The sequence below is a fragment of the Apteryx rowi genome, unplaced genomic scaffold (assembly GCF_003343035.1).
Source record: "Apteryx rowi isolate R43461 unplaced genomic scaffold, aptRow1 scaffold_77, whole genome shotgun sequence".
NCBI classification, from domain to species: Eukaryota; Metazoa; Chordata; class Aves; order Apterygiformes; family Apterygidae; genus Apteryx; species Apteryx rowi.
Window position 1 is genome coordinate 2,617,402 of NW_020451060.1, and position 19,340 is coordinate 2,636,741.

General features: G+C 37.0%; 1 protein-coding gene across 1 annotated transcript in view; it reads left to right on the forward strand.

The window, feature by feature from the left end:
- Positions 1-944: 944 nt before the first annotated feature.
- Positions 945-19,340, forward strand: part of LRRC2 (leucine rich repeat containing 2) — a 49,536-nt gene continuing 31,140 nt past the window's right edge. The window contains exons 1-3 of the mRNA XM_026088510.1: positions 945-1,069; positions 10,891-11,101; positions 18,722-18,878. Of these exons, the coding sequence (XP_025944295.1) occupies positions 945-1,069; positions 10,891-11,101; positions 18,722-18,878 (493 nt within the window). The remainder of the gene's footprint in view (positions 1,070-10,890; positions 11,102-18,721; positions 18,879-19,340) is intronic.

Here is a 19,340-nt window from a genome sequence, read left to right on the forward strand (position 1 = left end):
TGCCAGTCACACTGTTTTTCACAACATGCAAATCCAAGGTCTTCACCTCTTGTGGTTGTTAAAGATATCAGTGTTTTCTTTTTTTTTCCTTCAGGTAAAAAGATAGTGCTCATATCTGCTTAAGCTTGAGCTTAACAGTTTACTGTTAAAAGGAATGGGAACTTTGTCACTGACTTCAGTAGAAGCAAAGTACCTGCAGCTTTAACTAGGTAAAGGAAACTTGGTGACTTAGGCTTTAGTTCGGCTCAATTCGTAACAGCATGTTAAAGATAGGCTCAAGACCTAGAACTTTGGTAAGCCTTCAATTGCTGGAAGGTAACTATACATACTCATAAATGGGGCCATGTTTCACAAACCTTGTCTCGGCAATAGGTAAGTTATCTTTGTATGTTATAGGTCTGGTCTTTCAACACCTTTCACAAATAAGCATCTATTTATGCAAACAATTCCACTGAAACAGGATTGCTTGGATACCTAAAGACCAGTATGGTGATATTGAGTGCTTTTGCTTGCTTTGAGATGAACAGTTACTTTGAGCTCTCAGTTCACTAGTACTGTTATGTAAATTGTTAAAAGTTGTTAAAAGAAACAAAGTTCTTGAAGCTATTTTCATCAATGATCCTTAATCAAGTTGGTATTTCTTTGTGATTGTGTCTTTAACTTGGAAAGGGAAAAGTGGAAGGACTCTAAAATTCAACAAACTCTTAACCGTTGCCATTGATTTTATGTAGAAGCCAATTGTATGATATATTGATTACTGCAAGCACAAAAACTTAGACAAATCAGGTAAGATGGAAGGCATATATTTTGTTACTATTTCTTATGATTTTTTCCCCAGATTAAAGAAATATGATGGTGTTCAGCTCTTTATTTTTTTTTCATTACTTCTTTCCTGAAGTGCTCATGATGGCTTATTATTGCAGGAGAAACTTAATGTCAACAGCATGGGACATCAGGTGATAATATTTGACTTTTCTGTCATAAGAGGACTGTGGGAAACTCGAGTTAAGAAGAACAAAGAACGTCAAAGGAAGGAGAAAGAAAGATTAGAAAAGAGCTCATTAGAGCGGTAAGCCAATTTTTTTGTTGTTCTTTTTAAATGAGTCTGTTAACAAATCTGTTAATATCATCATGTATAGTCAGGTGATTCAAACTTTAATTTGTTGGGTTTGGTTTCTTCATTTCTTGCTGCCTCTCCTTAAATGATTGTAACAGAAATGATGCACAAACTATGCTTGTATTTCATTAGTGCCTACACTTTCCTATTCAGATTGTGATTTATTAATGGTGTTTTTCACTGTTCTACTGTGTAGATCTAATTTGAAGAAAAAAATAATGCACTTCGTACTCTTATACTTTTTATATGCAATATAGAAGTGTTTCTGATTGTGGAATTCATGAAAACATACTCATAAAATTCTGTACTAAGAAATATTGTAAGTCTTTTGTTGAATTGACGGGAGAAACAAAAAGGAATGAAATAGACACATACAATTGCTCTTAAATAGGAAGGAGATGGCAGAACAAAATAACTATCAGAGGAGTTTTCTCTTGTCCAAAATATTAGAGAAGCTTGAATATTATACTTACACTTACTAACCATGTTATTATTTTTATTATATTTTATTTATGGTTTGTTTAAGCAATATTTTGGTTTCTTTATGTTCATCCCCATTGGAGACAGTGAAATATTATACTGTGCTGGCAGTGTCGGAAACATATGACTTACCATTTTTTCCCTTGTGAGAAGAGAACAAAGCCATGAAAAACACTTTCTGCTTTAAAACTGAAGTGCTCAGGGTTAAACAGTGCCCTAGCTGAAGGGCAGCACTGAATCTGGGTGCGGCGCTTTGGCTGGCTCAGGGAACCCCATTTGTGGATTCATTGACCTTGCAACAGAGCAGCTGGGCTGAGGGGAGATCAGAGTTAGTGTGAAGTCTGACTGCCTTTTTTACATCGCTGTTCTCTTTAAAACATCCAGTGTCATAATTTTGATTCCCTCTTTCCCTACCCTAAGCCTGCATTAAAAAAAATCCTAACAAAAAAAGAAAAGAAAAATGAAGTTCTTCTCTTTCAGATTAAATTTGCTAGTAGAGGTAGGCTTTCCCTTTGATAAATGCTGACGGRTAGAAAATATTTGTTGTGAGCTTTACCTGTACGATGGAAAAGAGAAGCGAAAGGATTTGGAATCTGGTAAAAGCAAACCCAATAAAAGCTTATTACTGTCCCAGAAGCTATGCTGAGAAATGGCTTTGTGTAATTCTGTGGCAGATAAAGCAGAAAACTCTGCACTCCTTCTCCATGTCAGCTAGTGGCTCTTGCTATGCCATTGCAACCACCTTTGTGAAAGGACTTTTAGGAGGAATGCATGGCTTCTAACAGTTCATGGGCACCTGCAGGTCTGAAAAGTCAGTCTATCAGAGGTGGCTACAAATGCCAACACCCCTCTGCCCCATTTTTTTTGGTCTACTGGTACCAGAGGTAACTTCTAACCTGACTACTATAGAAATACTGTACATAGGGAACTTATGCATGCAAGAGAAAAAAGAAGATACCCTCATATGCTCCAAAGTCTAGCTCCCATGTCTTTTGCCTATAGTGTTGGTTAAGACTCAGACTGTCCTGTGAGTTGTGTTTTCCATAAAAACAGTATGCTCTCCCTGTCACTTTCATCCGTGGTTGTTTATCTCGAGCCACCCCTTTGGGTAAAAGCGTGAAGCTTGGTGGCCTATTGTGCCCTTTTACATTAATAAGGTTAGGATATGATGCAGAGAAATAACAAGTTGCAAGTGTGCTTTCAGCATTCACAAAGGCATTTTGTTTTCCTTCTTTAACTTGCAACTTGCATACAGTACCCTATCCTGCTGCACTTCTCCATGCTAAGCAATAAGGTGCCTCTTCAGTTGATCTATTTCTTTTAGAGTTTCTGGCATAAAGGATGAAGTACACCAGACTTTGGTCCTACCTATGAGTGATCGATATTTCACTTGCTGAAATTAATGGCAAAGTTCATGTTCATTCTTATGGTGCCAGCATCACATAATGGATGAAACTGGTAGAATAATGGTCAGAGTCATAAAAATATTGGTAATAAAATGCAAAATTCAGTTAAAATAAAAATCCTTTTATTTTGAGGTATGCAGTTACCACTAGCTTTTAGTCCTAAAGGTCAGATAACGAGTTGATGCTTTTCAGTGCTTTTGAAGGTAGGACATGATTTTGCTTCTAGCTAACTTTAAAGTATAGCTGAAACTTGTAATTGTGATTAAATGCATAATAGAAACCATGTCTCCATATAGAAATGTATTTCCTTATTTCAGGGAGTTGCATGAGTGAGAAAATTATGCTAGTCTGTCTATTCAGTGATTAAAATCTTACCACTCTTGCGTAGGTCCACTGAAATTAGTGCTAGTACTCACTGTCAGTTCATAATAAATAAAAATTTTGGAAAGGATTCTAATGCAAAATGATAATCCCCCAAAGACATTCAGAGAAGCAGCTTCCCAAACTGAGGACTGCATTATAACATTTAAGATTCTAGATATTTACTTTTGCCAGCAGATGGAGTGAATTCCCAAGTAAGGTTGAAATTATAATTGAGTTTCTCTGCAAACACACTAGTGTAACAGATGAGTTTGGAATCTATCTGGCTGAGGCTGCTGCTTTTTAACAAAAATCCTGCTTTCCTCAAAGAGGCTCTAATTCACTAATGCCCTCGAGAGTATGCAGTTCCTCATCAGTCCCATTGCAATGTAAAATGACCTGGTAATATGCAGCAAAAGGTAGTAAGTGTTATTTGAGGAAAAACTCCAGTTAGCATCCAGAGAATTTTGCTTGTCTTGGGGCAAGGTAATTTAGTTCATGGAGGTCAGTAAACAGTCACATGTAAGATATTTCTCTTTTTTACCTGAAGATTTTCTAAAAGGGAAACCTCACAAATAAATGCAAAGCTTGAACCTTGTCTGCATTAATGGCTAGACCTTGTAAAGATTTGGGGAATTTACAGCTTCTGGAACAGATGTTTAAACAGCTGGCCAGTGAAACCAGGTTCTACAGAACAGTGTACTGAGACTATTGCAAGGGGCTTGTATCTGGCTYTTAAGATATGAACACATTGCTACAAAAATAATGCCAGAAAAGGGCAAATTTATCTGTGTATGAAAGTCCTCATTATAGAAAGAAGCTTGTTTATAGTGCAGTTTTGCATTTAATCTCTTAGATTCTGATAGTGCTGAACAATCTTGTATCCCGAAATCCTGCAGGCTCTCAGGCTAACTTGATGTGATATGTTAAATTTCCCCATTAATTTTTCCTCTCTGTTTTTTTTTTTTTTTTGGATGAGGAAGGAAGGTAAAACTTACAATTTGTTAGATGATTCTTTGGGAAGGATTGCAATGTGTTTATCTACTATTTGAAAAGCAGGTAAGGTAAAAATTGAGGGCTAAGCAATTAAACAATTAAGTAAGGGAATGCCAAAACTGTTTGCCTGGATGTCTAAATCTTTGGTTGTCTAAATCTTTCCTGTGAAATGGCACTGCCTTCCCTGTCCACCAACCAAACATACAGGAAAAATAACAGTTTGTTCAGCCGCATGCTTCGATGTGTCTCTTCTCTAAAACTTTTCTCTTGAGGGCTGGCTAACTACCTGTGTGCATATTACTTTTCTGAACTATGCACTTCCTGAATATTAAAAATCCAAAGAAAACTTTGATTTTATAGGCAGAAAATAACTTCTTTCCCTGAGAGCTTATGTCTTTTTTAATAAAATAGGTTTGTCTCTAATTCTCTGTCAAACTTTAGTGGTGTAATATATTTGTAGCTGAACTAAGATTTTATTTGTGAAGTTTATATCCTCATCAAAATCCAATTGGAAAATTTTTCTGAGCAAGCCTAAATCTCAGGCTGGGAGCCCTTAGCCCCAAACATAAATATTACAAAAATTATGGGTAACAAAGTTGGTGTGCAATCTGGCAGCACTAGTAACCGCTTGTGTTATTTGCCTTGTGTTTTTATGCATTTGTGCGCACAGACCTTGCCTCTAATGTAATGAATACATGTGGGTTGAGAGATAAGAGCTGCTGTTCAGCCACAATCCTCTATAACCCATGGAAGAGCCTGGCAGATGGGCTGAGATTGAATCAATGCAGTTGAAATGGGGGGGAAATGTTATTAGTCTGTCATTAATATTAGTCTGGGCTGTGCTCCAGTTTAACTGTGCTGCTCTTCTGGAACTTCTATAGGATTATTGAATGATCCTGCATGGCTCGTGATTCTGATTTAAATGTCACTCAGGAGTACTAAACTGGTGTCATCAAGTAGTGGCTTGGTTATTTCCTCCCTCCTGATTTAGAGGAAACAGTGCCATCTAATGAAACTTCATTGCCTTATTTAAGCTGCTTAGCTTTTTCCTGAAGACCTCCTAATCAGACATTTAACAAAGCAGAAGGAAGAACTATTTATACTTTCAAAGAAACACAAATATTCCCTCTGGAATGGCTCAATCCTTACTAATAAACTTTTTGTTTTCCAAGCTGGTGACTCCTTTGAAGGGTACATTCATTGAATTTATCCTACAGTAATTATTTGCATAAGGTTGATTAGATCTGTGGTATTGTTGGAGAATCTAAAATGACAAGCAAGGAGCTCGCATGTCCCCATAAGGAAATACTGATTTATAACAAATCTTAATTATATACTGTGAAATCTCTTTGCTGTGGATATACTTCAATAGTGATGTAATGTTTGAGGAAAGATTACTTGAAGACACGTTCATCGCTAACCAAACCAGAAATAATTTATCACTCTTTCCCTGCTGATCCTACATCTATATCTATCTATATCTGTATCTACAGTATATCTTCTTCAGAGTTTACTGAAAAGCAGCAGCTTATTGGGCTGTAGTGAGATTTTAACAGCTTGGAAGAAATAACCCTTGCTCTACAGCATTTAAAGTCTGTTCTGGTGAAGTCATACAGGTATGCATTTGTATAAAGGTACCTTGTTTGGCATATACCTTGTTGGACAAACATAAGCAGACGTACTCAGCTTTACTAGAATTAGTGAGACTATTTGCATGATTGAAGTTGTAGTACTGAAATAGTTAGCTGAGCTGGAATATGTGATTTCATCTGGGTGCTATGTCCAGAAAAATTATTTTTCATATTCATACTCCCACCTAAATTAGGCTTAACTGGATTAAAACCCATTTCTTGAATGTTGAAACTGATAGTTCTTTCTTTAATAAGATGGCATGTGCTTAATCAAGCTCTGGAGGAAGCTCAAACTATTTTACTGCTGAACAGTTATAAAAAGACAAACTTCAGGAGGGTTATGGTTTTGACACCTACTCATTTGTCATATGTGAAAATGTGTTCCTGGAATATTTGGAGCCTTTAAAGTGCCAAGACCAGAAATTATTTTTTTTAGAAGAAGAATATTAGCATATTTAAAGGCTGCTTTTATATGTGTATTTTTTTAAAGTTTGCCACACTACTTTAGATGTCTTTTCTCCCATTCCAGAACATTCATGTAATAGCCTTTAGATACCAAAAACATGGTGGTAATCCTATTCTAACTGAAGATTGCAACTAAAAGAAAACTTAATGGTCTTTATTTTCATAAGGATCCTTAAAGAAGCAACATCATCTCCATGCTTTGGCAATGCGTAGACAGAGCTGAGCAACAAACGTGGTTGAATAGATCTCTTTGGTTTGATCTCAACTGTAGTATGCAAGCTACAGCTTTGTAATCTTTGTTTAGTGATATATATCAGTTTGTCTACTGCAAGTCTCTCAGCTTTTTCCCCACTGGCATAAGATTAGAAGAGCATACTGATAATACAGCCAGTCACTGATTTATAAGTCACACTTCCAGGCCAGGAAGACTCATACTGATTCATTTGGTTAATGTGTACCCCACAGATACAGTGGTATTGCAAGTGATTAGACCCTCTGCCCTTGGGATGTATCATATTTTCATTCTGACATGTACTGTACAGAGTTAGGCATATTGCAGCATTATTAATTCACTTTCTATCTGTTCAAAATATATTTGTACTTAATACTTCGTGACCGTAAGAGAGCATTCCTGAAAAGCTTAGAAGAGTGTGTTGCCATAATTTGATGTATGAGTAAAGAAGAAATTTGACACAGTGTGTGATATTCATGTTGGATTCCTCACCAGATTTAATTTTTAATGTCTGTCTTTCTTTTGGGCAGTATTTCACTGACTGATTTGGTTAACAGTGTTTTTTATATGCATTTTTTCTTATTTGACTAACAATGTATCGTGGCCTCCTGAGACTTGTATTTTGTGTATTTTATCAATAAAGTGTCAGAGTACAACTTATTCTTTCATCTTTAATATACCTCCCTTCTTGCCCTTTTCCATATCCCCTGTTGGTAGAGAGTAAAAACGGGTATCTCAGACCTTCCCTCTGCAGGTGTATGTTGTGTTCCTGGGTTCTACCTGACACAGCCAGCACTGAGGTATAGTACAGCAGCTCTGTGTCTTGCTTTTTGACTAGAGTTAGACTTTTTGACCTCTTCTTTTTGTTTGTTCAGATTTCTAAGGCTCTTGGAACTTATACTGCGAGGAATGATTCACCCATTTCTTTGGACAAGTGAAGAGCAGTGAATATGAAGAGCGTCTTGGGGTGAAACTTTTCCAGTGCATTGAATTATGCACTGAAATCAAATGTTTAATTTTTTGGAGAATAAAGGATTTCCAAGAAATGAGAGGGCAGTTCTGCAGAGTTAAGCTTCACAGAGGGACGGAGAGGCAGTATGTAGAAGGCTGGAGGAGGATGTAAGAAATAGCAGTACAGCAGTGGTATGTAAAGGATTATTTCTAAGATTTTAGAAAACAGAACTCCAGGGTTTTGGTCCTTTTCAGTTTATGCTTTTGAATGGTTCAGATCCTTTTGTTGTTCTCTTCCTTGGGGATTTTAATTCACATTTTTCCTGCCCACTTCACTTCCCACCTACCTCTCACGGTAACAGAGAGCTTTTATAACTAATTAGCTATGCTCCCTGGTAGAAGAGTTTTAGAAAACAATGTGTAGGTGTTTTGGGTCTATTTAGTTTTCTTATACTATATCAAAGTGTTTTGTTCTAGCTTTTTCTAGTGACCTCTTGCTATGGCATTGTCTGCCCTCTATTGTGCTAGTGATCTCTGGGGTTCAGATGACAGATTGAATAAGTAACTTCAGCACTATAAATTGAATTGGCTCAGGCGTTGAGGCAGCTGAGAGAGGTGTTTCAGCTTTCATGTCTCCTGATATGGAAAATGCTGTTATCTGATGCAGGCTTCCAGGCTGCAGCTGGTGGGGATACCCTTTGATAGGGCTGTCGAGGGCAATCAGGTGCKCTGCTGTCTGTCTCTCAGTATCAGATGCAGTATGCTGAAGGATCACAAAACAGGCTAAACAGCTGTCTGGTCTAACCCATTTTCTTCTTGTCTTTGTTATATCAAATAGCTTACAAAAAATATTCCAGATACTGCAGGTTGGTGGTGAACCTTTCCTTTACTCTTACTAAAGCCTCTCTTCTAGGGACTCCCTGAGCTAAACTTGCTGAACCTTTTTTCTGACTGTCCAATCTTTTTTTTTTCCTGAACTCATTCATATTTCAGACTCCTATGATATAAGGGTGTCCACAGTTAGGCACTGGGAGAAACTGGGAGATTTGTCACTCTTCAGATAACTTTTTTTTTATTCTCAAGCTTCCTCTATTGACACTTTAAATACAGGAAAGCCCTCCAACTGCTTACCAGTGAAGAGCAAACTGTCCTCTCTAATGAACACTGAAACCAAGAATAAGTTTCACTTTTCTGCAGCTTTCTTAACAGCTTCTTTAAATATTCCTTCACTGTTCCTTTCGTACCTTGATAAGTTATCATTCCCACCATATCTGAGAGGCTTCCTGCTTCTACATTAGAAAACCTTTTTCCTATTCATTTGCATACCTGCAATAAATGACTTCTCTTCACTTGGCTTTTTGTGGTTTTACATTTAATTTGTCAGAGCTTACACTGCCTTTTCACTTCTTCATTTGGACATAAATGCCACTTTCTCTTTTTTCTTTTCCTATTTTTGGAAGTGAGGGAGAAAGAGATCCTTGTTGTGGCTTTGTAAGAATGTACTTATTCTGAGACTGCACTGTTTTCATGCAGTCTGCCAGCATTTTACCCAGTGAGCCGCACTTCTAACCACTTTTTTTAATGTAGTTTGTCTTCTAAAACTGAATGCATTTTAGAATATTCTTTTCTTGTTTTTTTCTTTATGGGGATGCTGCATGGGAATACAATGTAGTCATTACTACAGAAGAGGCCTTCAGTAGTTCTGTGATGAGTTGTGTATGGTTTGTTACTGGAAACTGAATCAAGTCTAAGACTAGCAGTGCTGATGAACAGCCATACGTGATTCCCAAAAGTGTGAGGTCTGCATCACGTCGATGTATGACTTGTGTGTGGATAACAGAAGTCTCCCACTGTTGCTGTGCTCTCTGTTTTTGAGTCTCTCCAACCTCCCCTAAGGTCACAATTAGTGCTGGGCAGTTTACTACTGTCTCAGTAATACTCTTCCTATTTAAGCTTGGAGTTTTGATCCCTAGAGATCCAGGTTTATTTTGATAACATAGGGTCGAATATGACTTAATGTGCACTATCGGTTCCCCGTCAATATACTCTGCTCTTCAGCTTCTAACTTCTACCTTGCTACAAGCGTCCAAAGATTAACTTATTTTTACCATATTGTGAAGATGTTTCCTATACCGAAGTTTGTAACTGATTTCTTGTACCTGATTTAAAACTAGACATTCTTTCATATGTCTTAGTTTTTACAGTTTAGCATTTTAGAGAACTTTCCATGCTTAGCTGGGAATATGTTTATTGTTTTTATTACTTCTTACTTGAACTTTACAAACTTGCATTTCATTCCCTTTTCTAGGATGTACCATTTTTGACTTCCCCTATAGTGTACATTATCTTGAACTTTGTGCCCTGCTGCATCTGTCAGTTTTCTTCAAGTCTTTTGCTTAAAATTTCTGCCAGAGGGTGGAGATCATATAATTGAATCTCATGTACAACAAGAACCTAGCATTCAAAGTGTAAGATCAGATTTATGAGACAAGGGCCTCTGCAGAGTCTTATTTTTGGTATAAGGAAGACTTGCTTCAGTTAATCAACTTGTTCCTTAATTGACTAAGCTGAAATAAATCTCTCTCAAATTAAAGCACGTGCAGTTAGCACTGCTTAATTATGTCAAATTAAATTTGTGCCTGAAGTTATATGGATGAAACTTCATCCTGGAGGTGAGCCTAAAGTTACACTGGAGTCGAAATAGAAATTAGTTGGCATGTGATAACTTTGACCTTTACCTCCTAAGATGATGTTGGAAGATAATGTTTTAAAAAATGAAAATAGATCATTATCCTTGAATAGGAGAGAGAAGGAAAAAAAAATGTTTCTAACACCTTAGGTGCTAAAATATCTTTTCCAGCTGAAAAATTCTGCATATATCACCAGGTCCTTGTTTTATTCATACATATAATTTGTTACTTACTTGTTCAGTGTCAATCTATTTCCTATCCTGTTGAAATCAATGGCATAACTCATACTGCTTTCTGTGACAGTGGCTCAGTCACTGCTTTTCTGTTATTCCCTGGATGTCACTGTATTACAGTTACTAAATGAAATCCTGCTCACATCTATATATCAGCCTGGTAAATCTAAGCATGGCTGTTTGAATGCATTTTTTTTTTTAAGTGGACAATGCATTTGGTTTTGTGACTTTATTTTGTTAATCATTGTGGAAACAAAGAAAAAGTTTTAAGACTTCTGTGCTGTGTTGTTTCAGTTGATTCATATAAACCCTTTCTGGCCCTGTTTCAGGATAAAGCAGGAATGGAACTTCATGCTAGAGTGCCGGAAGAAAGGCATCCCACAATCAAAATACCTCAAAAATGGCTTTGTAGACACTGATGAGAAGATCTTGGATAAGTACGGAAAGACTCCTCAGCTCCCTAAGAGGCGTGCTTTGGCAGATGAAATAGAGAAGGAAAGAAGCAAGTTTATTTTTCAGCTTTCTGGAGAGCAGTGGATGGTAAATATAATAGAAAATGCATTTTTATTTGAGTGGCTTAGCACTGTAACTTTTAATCCCACAAAACTTTTTTTTGACAATGTGTATGACACTGATAGTTTTTCATTGTGTTAGAAGTGACAAAAGCATTTCTCATCTTGCCCTGAACTAACAGTTTAGTTCTCAAATACACTTATTTTAAATTCTCTCCTGAAACATGTAATTTTGCCCTTGCAAAAATTATTGGTGTGAGCAATCACTCTGCAATAAGATGTCTTTCTCTTAAATTCCCTGATGAATGAAAAAAGATGAAAGTAATATTCAGCTTTGTTGGCTTGTTGATATCTTCTGCTACTCGGAGATCTGTCTTCTTACTCTAATGGTGTGATAACTTTTTTTTTCCAAGCTCTGTTCAAATCAAAACTAGCATTTGCATCAATCCACAATGGTCTTGCAAACAGAAAAGCTCTTGGTTGTATTTTATTTGAAATACCAGTTTAGAAGTGAGCTCATTTGAGATTCAACAAAAGGTGGGTTAGAGTTGGTCTGAAGCTTTCTAGACTGTTAAAGCTTCCACTGAGATGTATTTTGAATGCAAGATACTTTATTAAGGGGAAAGTGAAATAATCATTTTGATTTTTTGTAATTTATCATCTTAAAATAGCTTTTTTGAGATCATTTTCATTAGAAAAAATGCAAGGAAAAAGGCCAGTCAACAAAGTGTCTCAATTTTAATGAAACAATTTTTTTGACTAATGTGAGACATAACTTTGACCCAAATTTCCTCTCACATGAAGGTGAGTTTTTTTTGGCTTTAGTCCTTTTCTGAATAAACAAAGTAGGATGAATTTTCTGGAAAACAGAAGACCCTGGCTCCCATCCAGCTCTAGTAAGGAGACTGTTTCTTCAGCTAATGCCAATCATCCAAGTTGTAGGATTGATTGCTAAAGAACTAGCACTTCTCAGCTTCCAGAATCCTTGGATATTGGCATAATGTTATCTAAAGTTGTGTAATTTTATACTGCACACTTTCCTGTATTGTAAATTTTTCCTCCTATTGGTGGAAAAAAAAAAGATTTTAAAGCTCCTTAGACACTTACATTGTAGCATCTGCAAATATTTTCAGTGCACAGGGGAGGAGGGAAGTGCAAGCTAAAACTTTTCTGTTGCTTTATTTCAATTTGACATACTGAAAGATTAAACCGAGGGCAGGATCACATTAAAGAGACATTGGTCTTTAGCAGCAGACTCCTAATAACTGTGCTCTGTGGTTCTCTCTCCATGTCATGGGCTAACTCAGCCAGTGTGCCTCGTTCAGTTCCAGCCTGGTTAAAGTGAACTTCCCATTTCAAAGAAATATGGTGATGTAGTTTGCAGATGGCTGTAGATTAAGATAAAATCAAAGCAGTAATACATATGCCTTATTTGGAGAAGACCCACCCTTCCTCAAGGTCAAAGAATTCTACCAGTCTCTAACAGTTGAAAACAGTCAAGTGGATTTTCACATTTTTTAAATGAAGTTCTACAGGAAGTTTGTTTTCCCTAGTTATAGACATTTTAAAAAATATATAGTATTGGTTATACAAATCATACCATCTCTTTTTTGCAGTTTATCTCAACTGCTGCTTCCAAAACAAAGGCAGAATCAGCCATGACAATTTTTTCCCCTGTTACTCTCTGAAGAGAGTGCATTATGGAAAATGTATTTCCAGACTATATAACCAAATGGACTAAAAGCTGCACAGGCTGAACATTTGGCATGTGAAAAAAAATCTGTGCACATGTGACAATTTAATCAGAAATTCCTGTACATTATGTAGTCAGGAGCTGTGGTAAGAATTGTGTTTTAGTTTCTGTAAAGAATTTTGCAGAGAAGTACACCTATGAGGGGAAAGTTGGGAAGATTAAGCATTTGGACATTAGGAGATGTCAGAACCAAGGTCGCCTGTGCGGTCTTGCAGGCACATAACCAGCTTGGTTTCCTGCTCACTGGCCATGTATGTTTGGCAGCAGCAAACAGCAAAGCCCTGTGAAGTGTCCATTTGAGAACTGGCTGCTGAATCCTCTATCTAGCTTGCTTTTAGCTGATAAGTATTTCTATTATGTTTCTCCTTTTCTCTCATCAATGAAGCCATAACATATCCTCTTGACAGTTGATAGCTAAATCTGAGTAGGTTGCTGGTATGACTTACAGATTTAATTCTGAGAACTGGGCCTGCTTCTGGCCTTTACCAGTTCTGTTCCTGCACGTTGTGAAGTTAAGTCTCATGGAGGAGTAATCCCCATTGTAGGGATTTTGCAAGATCAGAATAAGTGCCTTTACAATATCCTTCCCATAGGTCTTCATGTCAGGGTTCTCTTTGGAAGTTTCTTCAGCAGCAAATGGGCTGACTCCACAAATCAACTAATGGAGTTGTTTGTGAACCCACAGTCAATGAGGAAGGTGGCTTATGTTGGGGACCCATCAGCGCCAATGTTGTTTCAATGGTAAAAATGTAGGTGTGTCACAGAGATGCTAGTGTCTCATACTCTGTACCTGTGCAGCATAGCAGTGAATCTGGCCCACTGATTACACCTTGCTGAGTGCAAGTTTCAAAATGGGCTTCATAAAACCTTATGTTGTATACTGGGGTAGTCTGGACAACTATTTTGATAATCAGTTGGACAGTCATTTTTGGGAAATAGTTTTGGATCTCCTTCTGAGAACCTTTTGCAACAGGGGAAATCAGAGCAGATCACACATTTTGAATTCCTAATAGCAATTCCTTCCTTCAGGACCTCTTTGCCACTTCTTCCACCTCAAATGTCACTGAAATGATAATGTGTTTTCATTAAGTGGACACTCACTATTCCTTTCATTTGTAAAGTAATTATTTTAACTTATCTGAGAGGAGGTTAGATAGACAGGCATAGAATACTAGCTAAAGAAAGCAGGACTTGGTTTTATAGTATCTGAATTTTGAGTAATTATATTCTRTGTATGCAGATCCATAATTCCTTGTGGATCATTAATTCTTACTAGTTACTGTTCACTTTTAGGCCAATTTTTTGAGGCACGCAGTTTGAGCCCGTACACATCTCAGATCAATGGTTTTATAATGGTGTGATTGCATTAATTGAATGGGATTTCTTACGGCGCTATAAGGAGGATCAGCATCAGGCCTTTACACTTGAAGAACTTATACTCAGTGAGCCTCTCTGAATCTGAAAAAGTCTTCATGTAACTTGGTTACTGGGTTGGCCATACCTCTCCAGGGTGGGTGGCTTCTGGCTGCGGATAGTGATTGGTAACTGCAGCAGTGAGATGGTTTTATGTTTTTCAGTCAGAGCTCCACCTGGGAGAGATTGTGTGACGGCATCCTTAGTGTTTGGTGGTCCTTGACACCTCTTTTGTATATCAACCAAATATTTACGAATTGAGCATCTGCATCCCTCTGTGGTGCATCTCTGCCAGCTGGGAATGTGTGGACAATAATGAATTAAGAAAGCTGTTGGTCAGCCAAGTACTTATATTTAGCAGCTGAAATAAAACATTAGGAAAGAAGAGGTCTTATGACAACAAATGGGCTAGTCTGCTAATATGATGGTGTGAAAGAAGTCAGACTTGTCTTTTCCCTTTATAAAAACAGGGCAGAAACCTGTTGTATTCCCCCTCAGCAGCAAGTCTGCTAAATCCTGTTGTGTTTATAAAACCTTGGAACTTGTCAGCAGAGAAAGATGTACTGTGCCACAAGTAAGTTGAGGTTCCCCAGGTATGTTCAAGAAAACTTTCTTCCTCTAAGAGTTTTCCAGGCAAACCCACCGTTAAAAGGAGCTATATAATGACTTCGGACTCCTGACTTTTACATTTAAATCCACTGCCTAGGAGAGAATGGTGAAGAGTTGATGAAACTCTTAATTGAGATCCTTTGTACATGTAAACATGTACCTGCTGAATTAAATTAGTTCTTCAGAGAAATAGCACTGCTATTAGAGCTGAATGGAAACTATAGCAAAATAATGCCATGAATATTCATTTGAATTTTTAAATGAATTTACTTGGACTCTGTTTTTTCCCTTCTGCGTGTTTGCTTCCTGCTCCTAACTAATGAATGTTTATTCTCTAGTGGATCAGCAGATTTAGAATGATTTTAAGAAAATATTCAGGAAAAGCAAACTTCTGAATCCGTCAGTATTGGTAAATGAAAAGTGATRATGTTCACTCAAAGACAGAACAGGGCTTGGTTCTTGGCTATGCTGCTTTACTCCAGCAGACAATCTGGATCCATGCCTATTTTAAACAACTTTAATATCAAATGTGCACAACACTTATGGATAARTGACTGTAAAATTATTACTAGAAAATCATGACCTTATTGCATATCATTTATGAACAGAAAAAGGCAGCAAATTAATGGAGTTACTCGTTTGTATTTATTCTCCCAGTTTTACTATCTAACGTACTCTCTTTTTGTTGAGAATAGAGAATTTCCATTTGTTATTTGTGACTGTTAGTGACAGTGAGGTATCAGTTTGCCACAACAGGTGAAGTAGAATCGGTGCATTAAACAGACAGAAAATCTCCTGCATGCTTATTCACTTCCAGAGATTGCCCCTCTCCCCACCAGTACTTATAAAATGCTTGACTTAGTCAGGTAATAGAGATGGCCCAGAGTCTTAATAGTTTTGGAACTGGCTCCAAACTTTCTGAAAGATCAGAGAGATTTGGATCCAAGGTTTTGTTTTGGCCCATGCAGATGAAATTACAGAGCTGGGTTAAGAAACAGAATTGAAACATCTCAGAGTTGAATGATTTGATCACAGTTTTAGTACAGGCTTATGTCTAGCAGGTAAATTCTCTCCTAATTAGAATTAGAAAAATTACCAATGGTTGTAGCTTTGCTATTTATTGCCTTTTAATAGTGTTTTTTTTCCCCCCAAATCAAAGGAGTTTGAGGTATTGTTTTTCTGTTAAAGGCAAAAGACTGGCTATCCTCCAAGTGTCAGTCTTCATGGGGTAATTTATCAGCAGGCTGCCAGCTTTAGTGTGGCAGCAGATGATTACAAAAGAGCACTAGGGAATCAGAGTAAAGCAAACATAAAGCTTGTGCAAATTTCTGTTCCCATCCCTAACTAGTTTGTAAATGAAGTAAAATATCACATCAATTTATGTTTCAGCAACAAAAATATATGGTAAGACAGAAAATCAGAAAATGCTTTTTTTTTTTTTGAGGTGTGTTATACTGCAGTATTTGTAAACTGACATTTGCAAAACGTAAAGGTGATTAAAAGATACAAAGAAACTATATCAAAGAAAAAATAAGTGAGTCAAGGCAATTGGTAGAAGAGCCCAAATTCAAACCTGGTTCTATTCTTTTGAAGTTTCCATCCTTTTTCAGTCCTTGCATTAGAATATCTTGACACTATTGAGGCAATCCTTAAGATTCAAGTAAAGATTTTTTTTAAACCTTTTTCCCATCAACCCTAAGCGATGGGGAAAAAATGAATCATTTTATTTCATTTTTCTGAAGTTATAAAGGAGCTGAGTTGTTTGATCTTTATCTGAGAGGGTGCCTTGTGTTTTGTACTGTCTTTCTTGTTTATGAAGGAGAAGTTTGTGGGATCCTGCTTACACTCTAGGGGAATGTCCTGCTGTTGGCTTCTTGAAGGCAAGCCTTTGCCTCCTCTCCCTGCCACAGCCCTTGGGGCCAGCAAAGAGACAGAGGTGGTCAGGTGCGATAGTGAGGTGGAAAGAAACAGGAGGTCAATAGAAAGATTTTTGGATTGTGGCACAATGGCGGAAATAGTGGTGAATGCTGTCTGGTTCCCAGACATATTTTTCCCCTGGTGTGACTATGTTTTGCATCTGCTTTCTCTGTGAATCACAGTTCTTTCTTAGAGCAACACCTATGCAGCTCCAGCTAAATGCTATCCCCATGTGCTGCATCTTCAATTCTGTAACAGTGGGGAAAACAATACTAATTGAATCCCCAGTTGGTATTCATTCTTTTATTTTGCTGCAGAAAAATGTGCACCATCAAAGGTGGAGGAGTGGAAACCCACTTCAGAAAGTTGGAGAGATTTCTCATTACCCTGCCTGAGGCATTTCAGGCATTTTATTTTTTAACTGCCATAAACTGACAAATATAGAAGATGGATCACAATGTAATATACACCTACTGGGAAAATGAAGCAAGAAATGAAATGATCCATATCAAACGTGGAAAGGCAGGTGGCAAGACAGAACTACCTATATAGGCTAAATGTCTGCATGCGTAAGTTGAAAAGCGCCGTAATTAGAGACTGCAACAACCAAACAAAAAACTGTTTATGATCAACAGTCCAGTATATCTTTAATTGCAATTAGATGTTTTAATTTAACTAAAGGTTAAGTAGCACTATTCCGAGTTTTTAATAAGAAACAATTAAAATGCATCACCCTTGTTAATGTCCTGGTGGATCTATGAAATCTAGAGGACCAAAACCTACTTGGGAGTGTCCTCTGTATAAAAACAGTAATTTCTACTGTGTACAACTCTTCATGCACAGGGAAAAAAACAAGTTATAGATTAATTAAGTGTTGAAACTATTACATCTCTTTTTATGGAGCAGAGGTTGTAATAGCACCTCATGCAGATTATTTATTCCAGATGTTACCAACGCACAGTGCTATAAAATCAAGAACAGACTGGTAAATTATGTGCTGCTTTAGAAAGTGTAGTTTAAATGATCTGACCTTCAACTTTATCAATTGCTTTTTATCTGATTCAAGTTTAAGGAATTTGGTTGCATAATTCAAACAAAGATGTGTAAGTCTGAACTGAATACCAATTAACTACAGTGATTTTGTATTAATTAAGGCTCTAAAGCCTTCACTTTAACTGTTATATGTGGAAGATTTTGGACAGATAGAATAGTGTGTGAAAATTACTCGGGCAAACTTATTTGCTGTGTATTTAGAACAATCACGGAAATTTTAAAGAAAAAGTTTCTGAATGACTTAAACGAGAATAATTTGCAATTCTGGACTGGTTTAAAAACTCAGTATTTTTATTCTGTAAAGAAATTGAGCAAAAATTCTCAAACATTGGAATGACTTAGGAAATTAAGTCACTTTTTTAAAAACAAGACTTTCAAAGTCCCATTTGAAATGTTTCTATTTCTTGGTCTGTGTTGCATCTGGGCAAACAAATTTCAAAACATTAGCAGGTATTAAGAGTGTAGTCACACTTTTTTGTGTGGCAAGATCCATTTCAATATTCCTTGTACACCTGCCCTTCTGTTCTCATGTTGCAGTTTTACCATGTCCTGATGTGTGAATTAAAGCACTGAAATGTGTTTTTAAAAAAAATCCTCCAGCTGGAAAAGGGAAAGAACAGGAGTCACCAAACAAGTTGAGTACTACAGACAGATTTCAGTTTTAGAGCCCAGTGTCTGCATTAGCAGTTAAAAACAGTTTGTGTGGTGACAGACAACTGCAATGATCTTCAGAGGAGAACAGCTCCTACAAGGGTTGTTCAACAAATTGCTTGTCTACATCAAGATAATTAAGGCAAAATGTTGAGGTTTGGCCATGGAATTTTCTCCACTCTTTTTAGAAATATGGTAGAACCCAATTCCAGTGTGATGCTTTCTATTTATGAAGTATCATTTAATTTGCAGGAATTCCCAGATTCTTTGAAAGAGCAGACCCATCTGAAAGAATGGCATGTGAACAATACGTTGATACAAACCATTCCAGCCTACATTGCGTTGTTTCAGAATCTGAGAGTACTGGAGCTGTCAAAAAATCAAATCACCAATCTCCCAGTGGAAATCGGTATGTTGTTTCAAACTATTTAGCTATTTATACTCTTGCTTTTTAACTCTAATGCAGGACAGCAAGTGTGCATGGCTATTCTTATTCATTCACTGATAATTGTCTTAGTTGTTTCCAGTCAGTAGTTTGTCAGTTTTTATAGCTTTGTAGTTATATTGGTTGAATTGCAAACAATATCATGGGTTAAATATAGCTCAGATGTGGGAAAACTGACATACTCTGGTTGTCTTACTATCAGACAGTCACTGTTGACATTCAAGTGGATGGGGACTCCTGCCTGATAATGGGAGGTGTTTTATATTCCTTACAGATTAGGAACAATATGAACCTCAGACGAGATGCACTGAAGCATAAGATGCTAGTAATAGGGAAGTCCACAAAATATAATTTTGGAAAAAAAACCTTTTCAGTTTTATAACAAGTTCAGTAGTGATCACTGTGTAAAGTGCTATTTCCAACTTG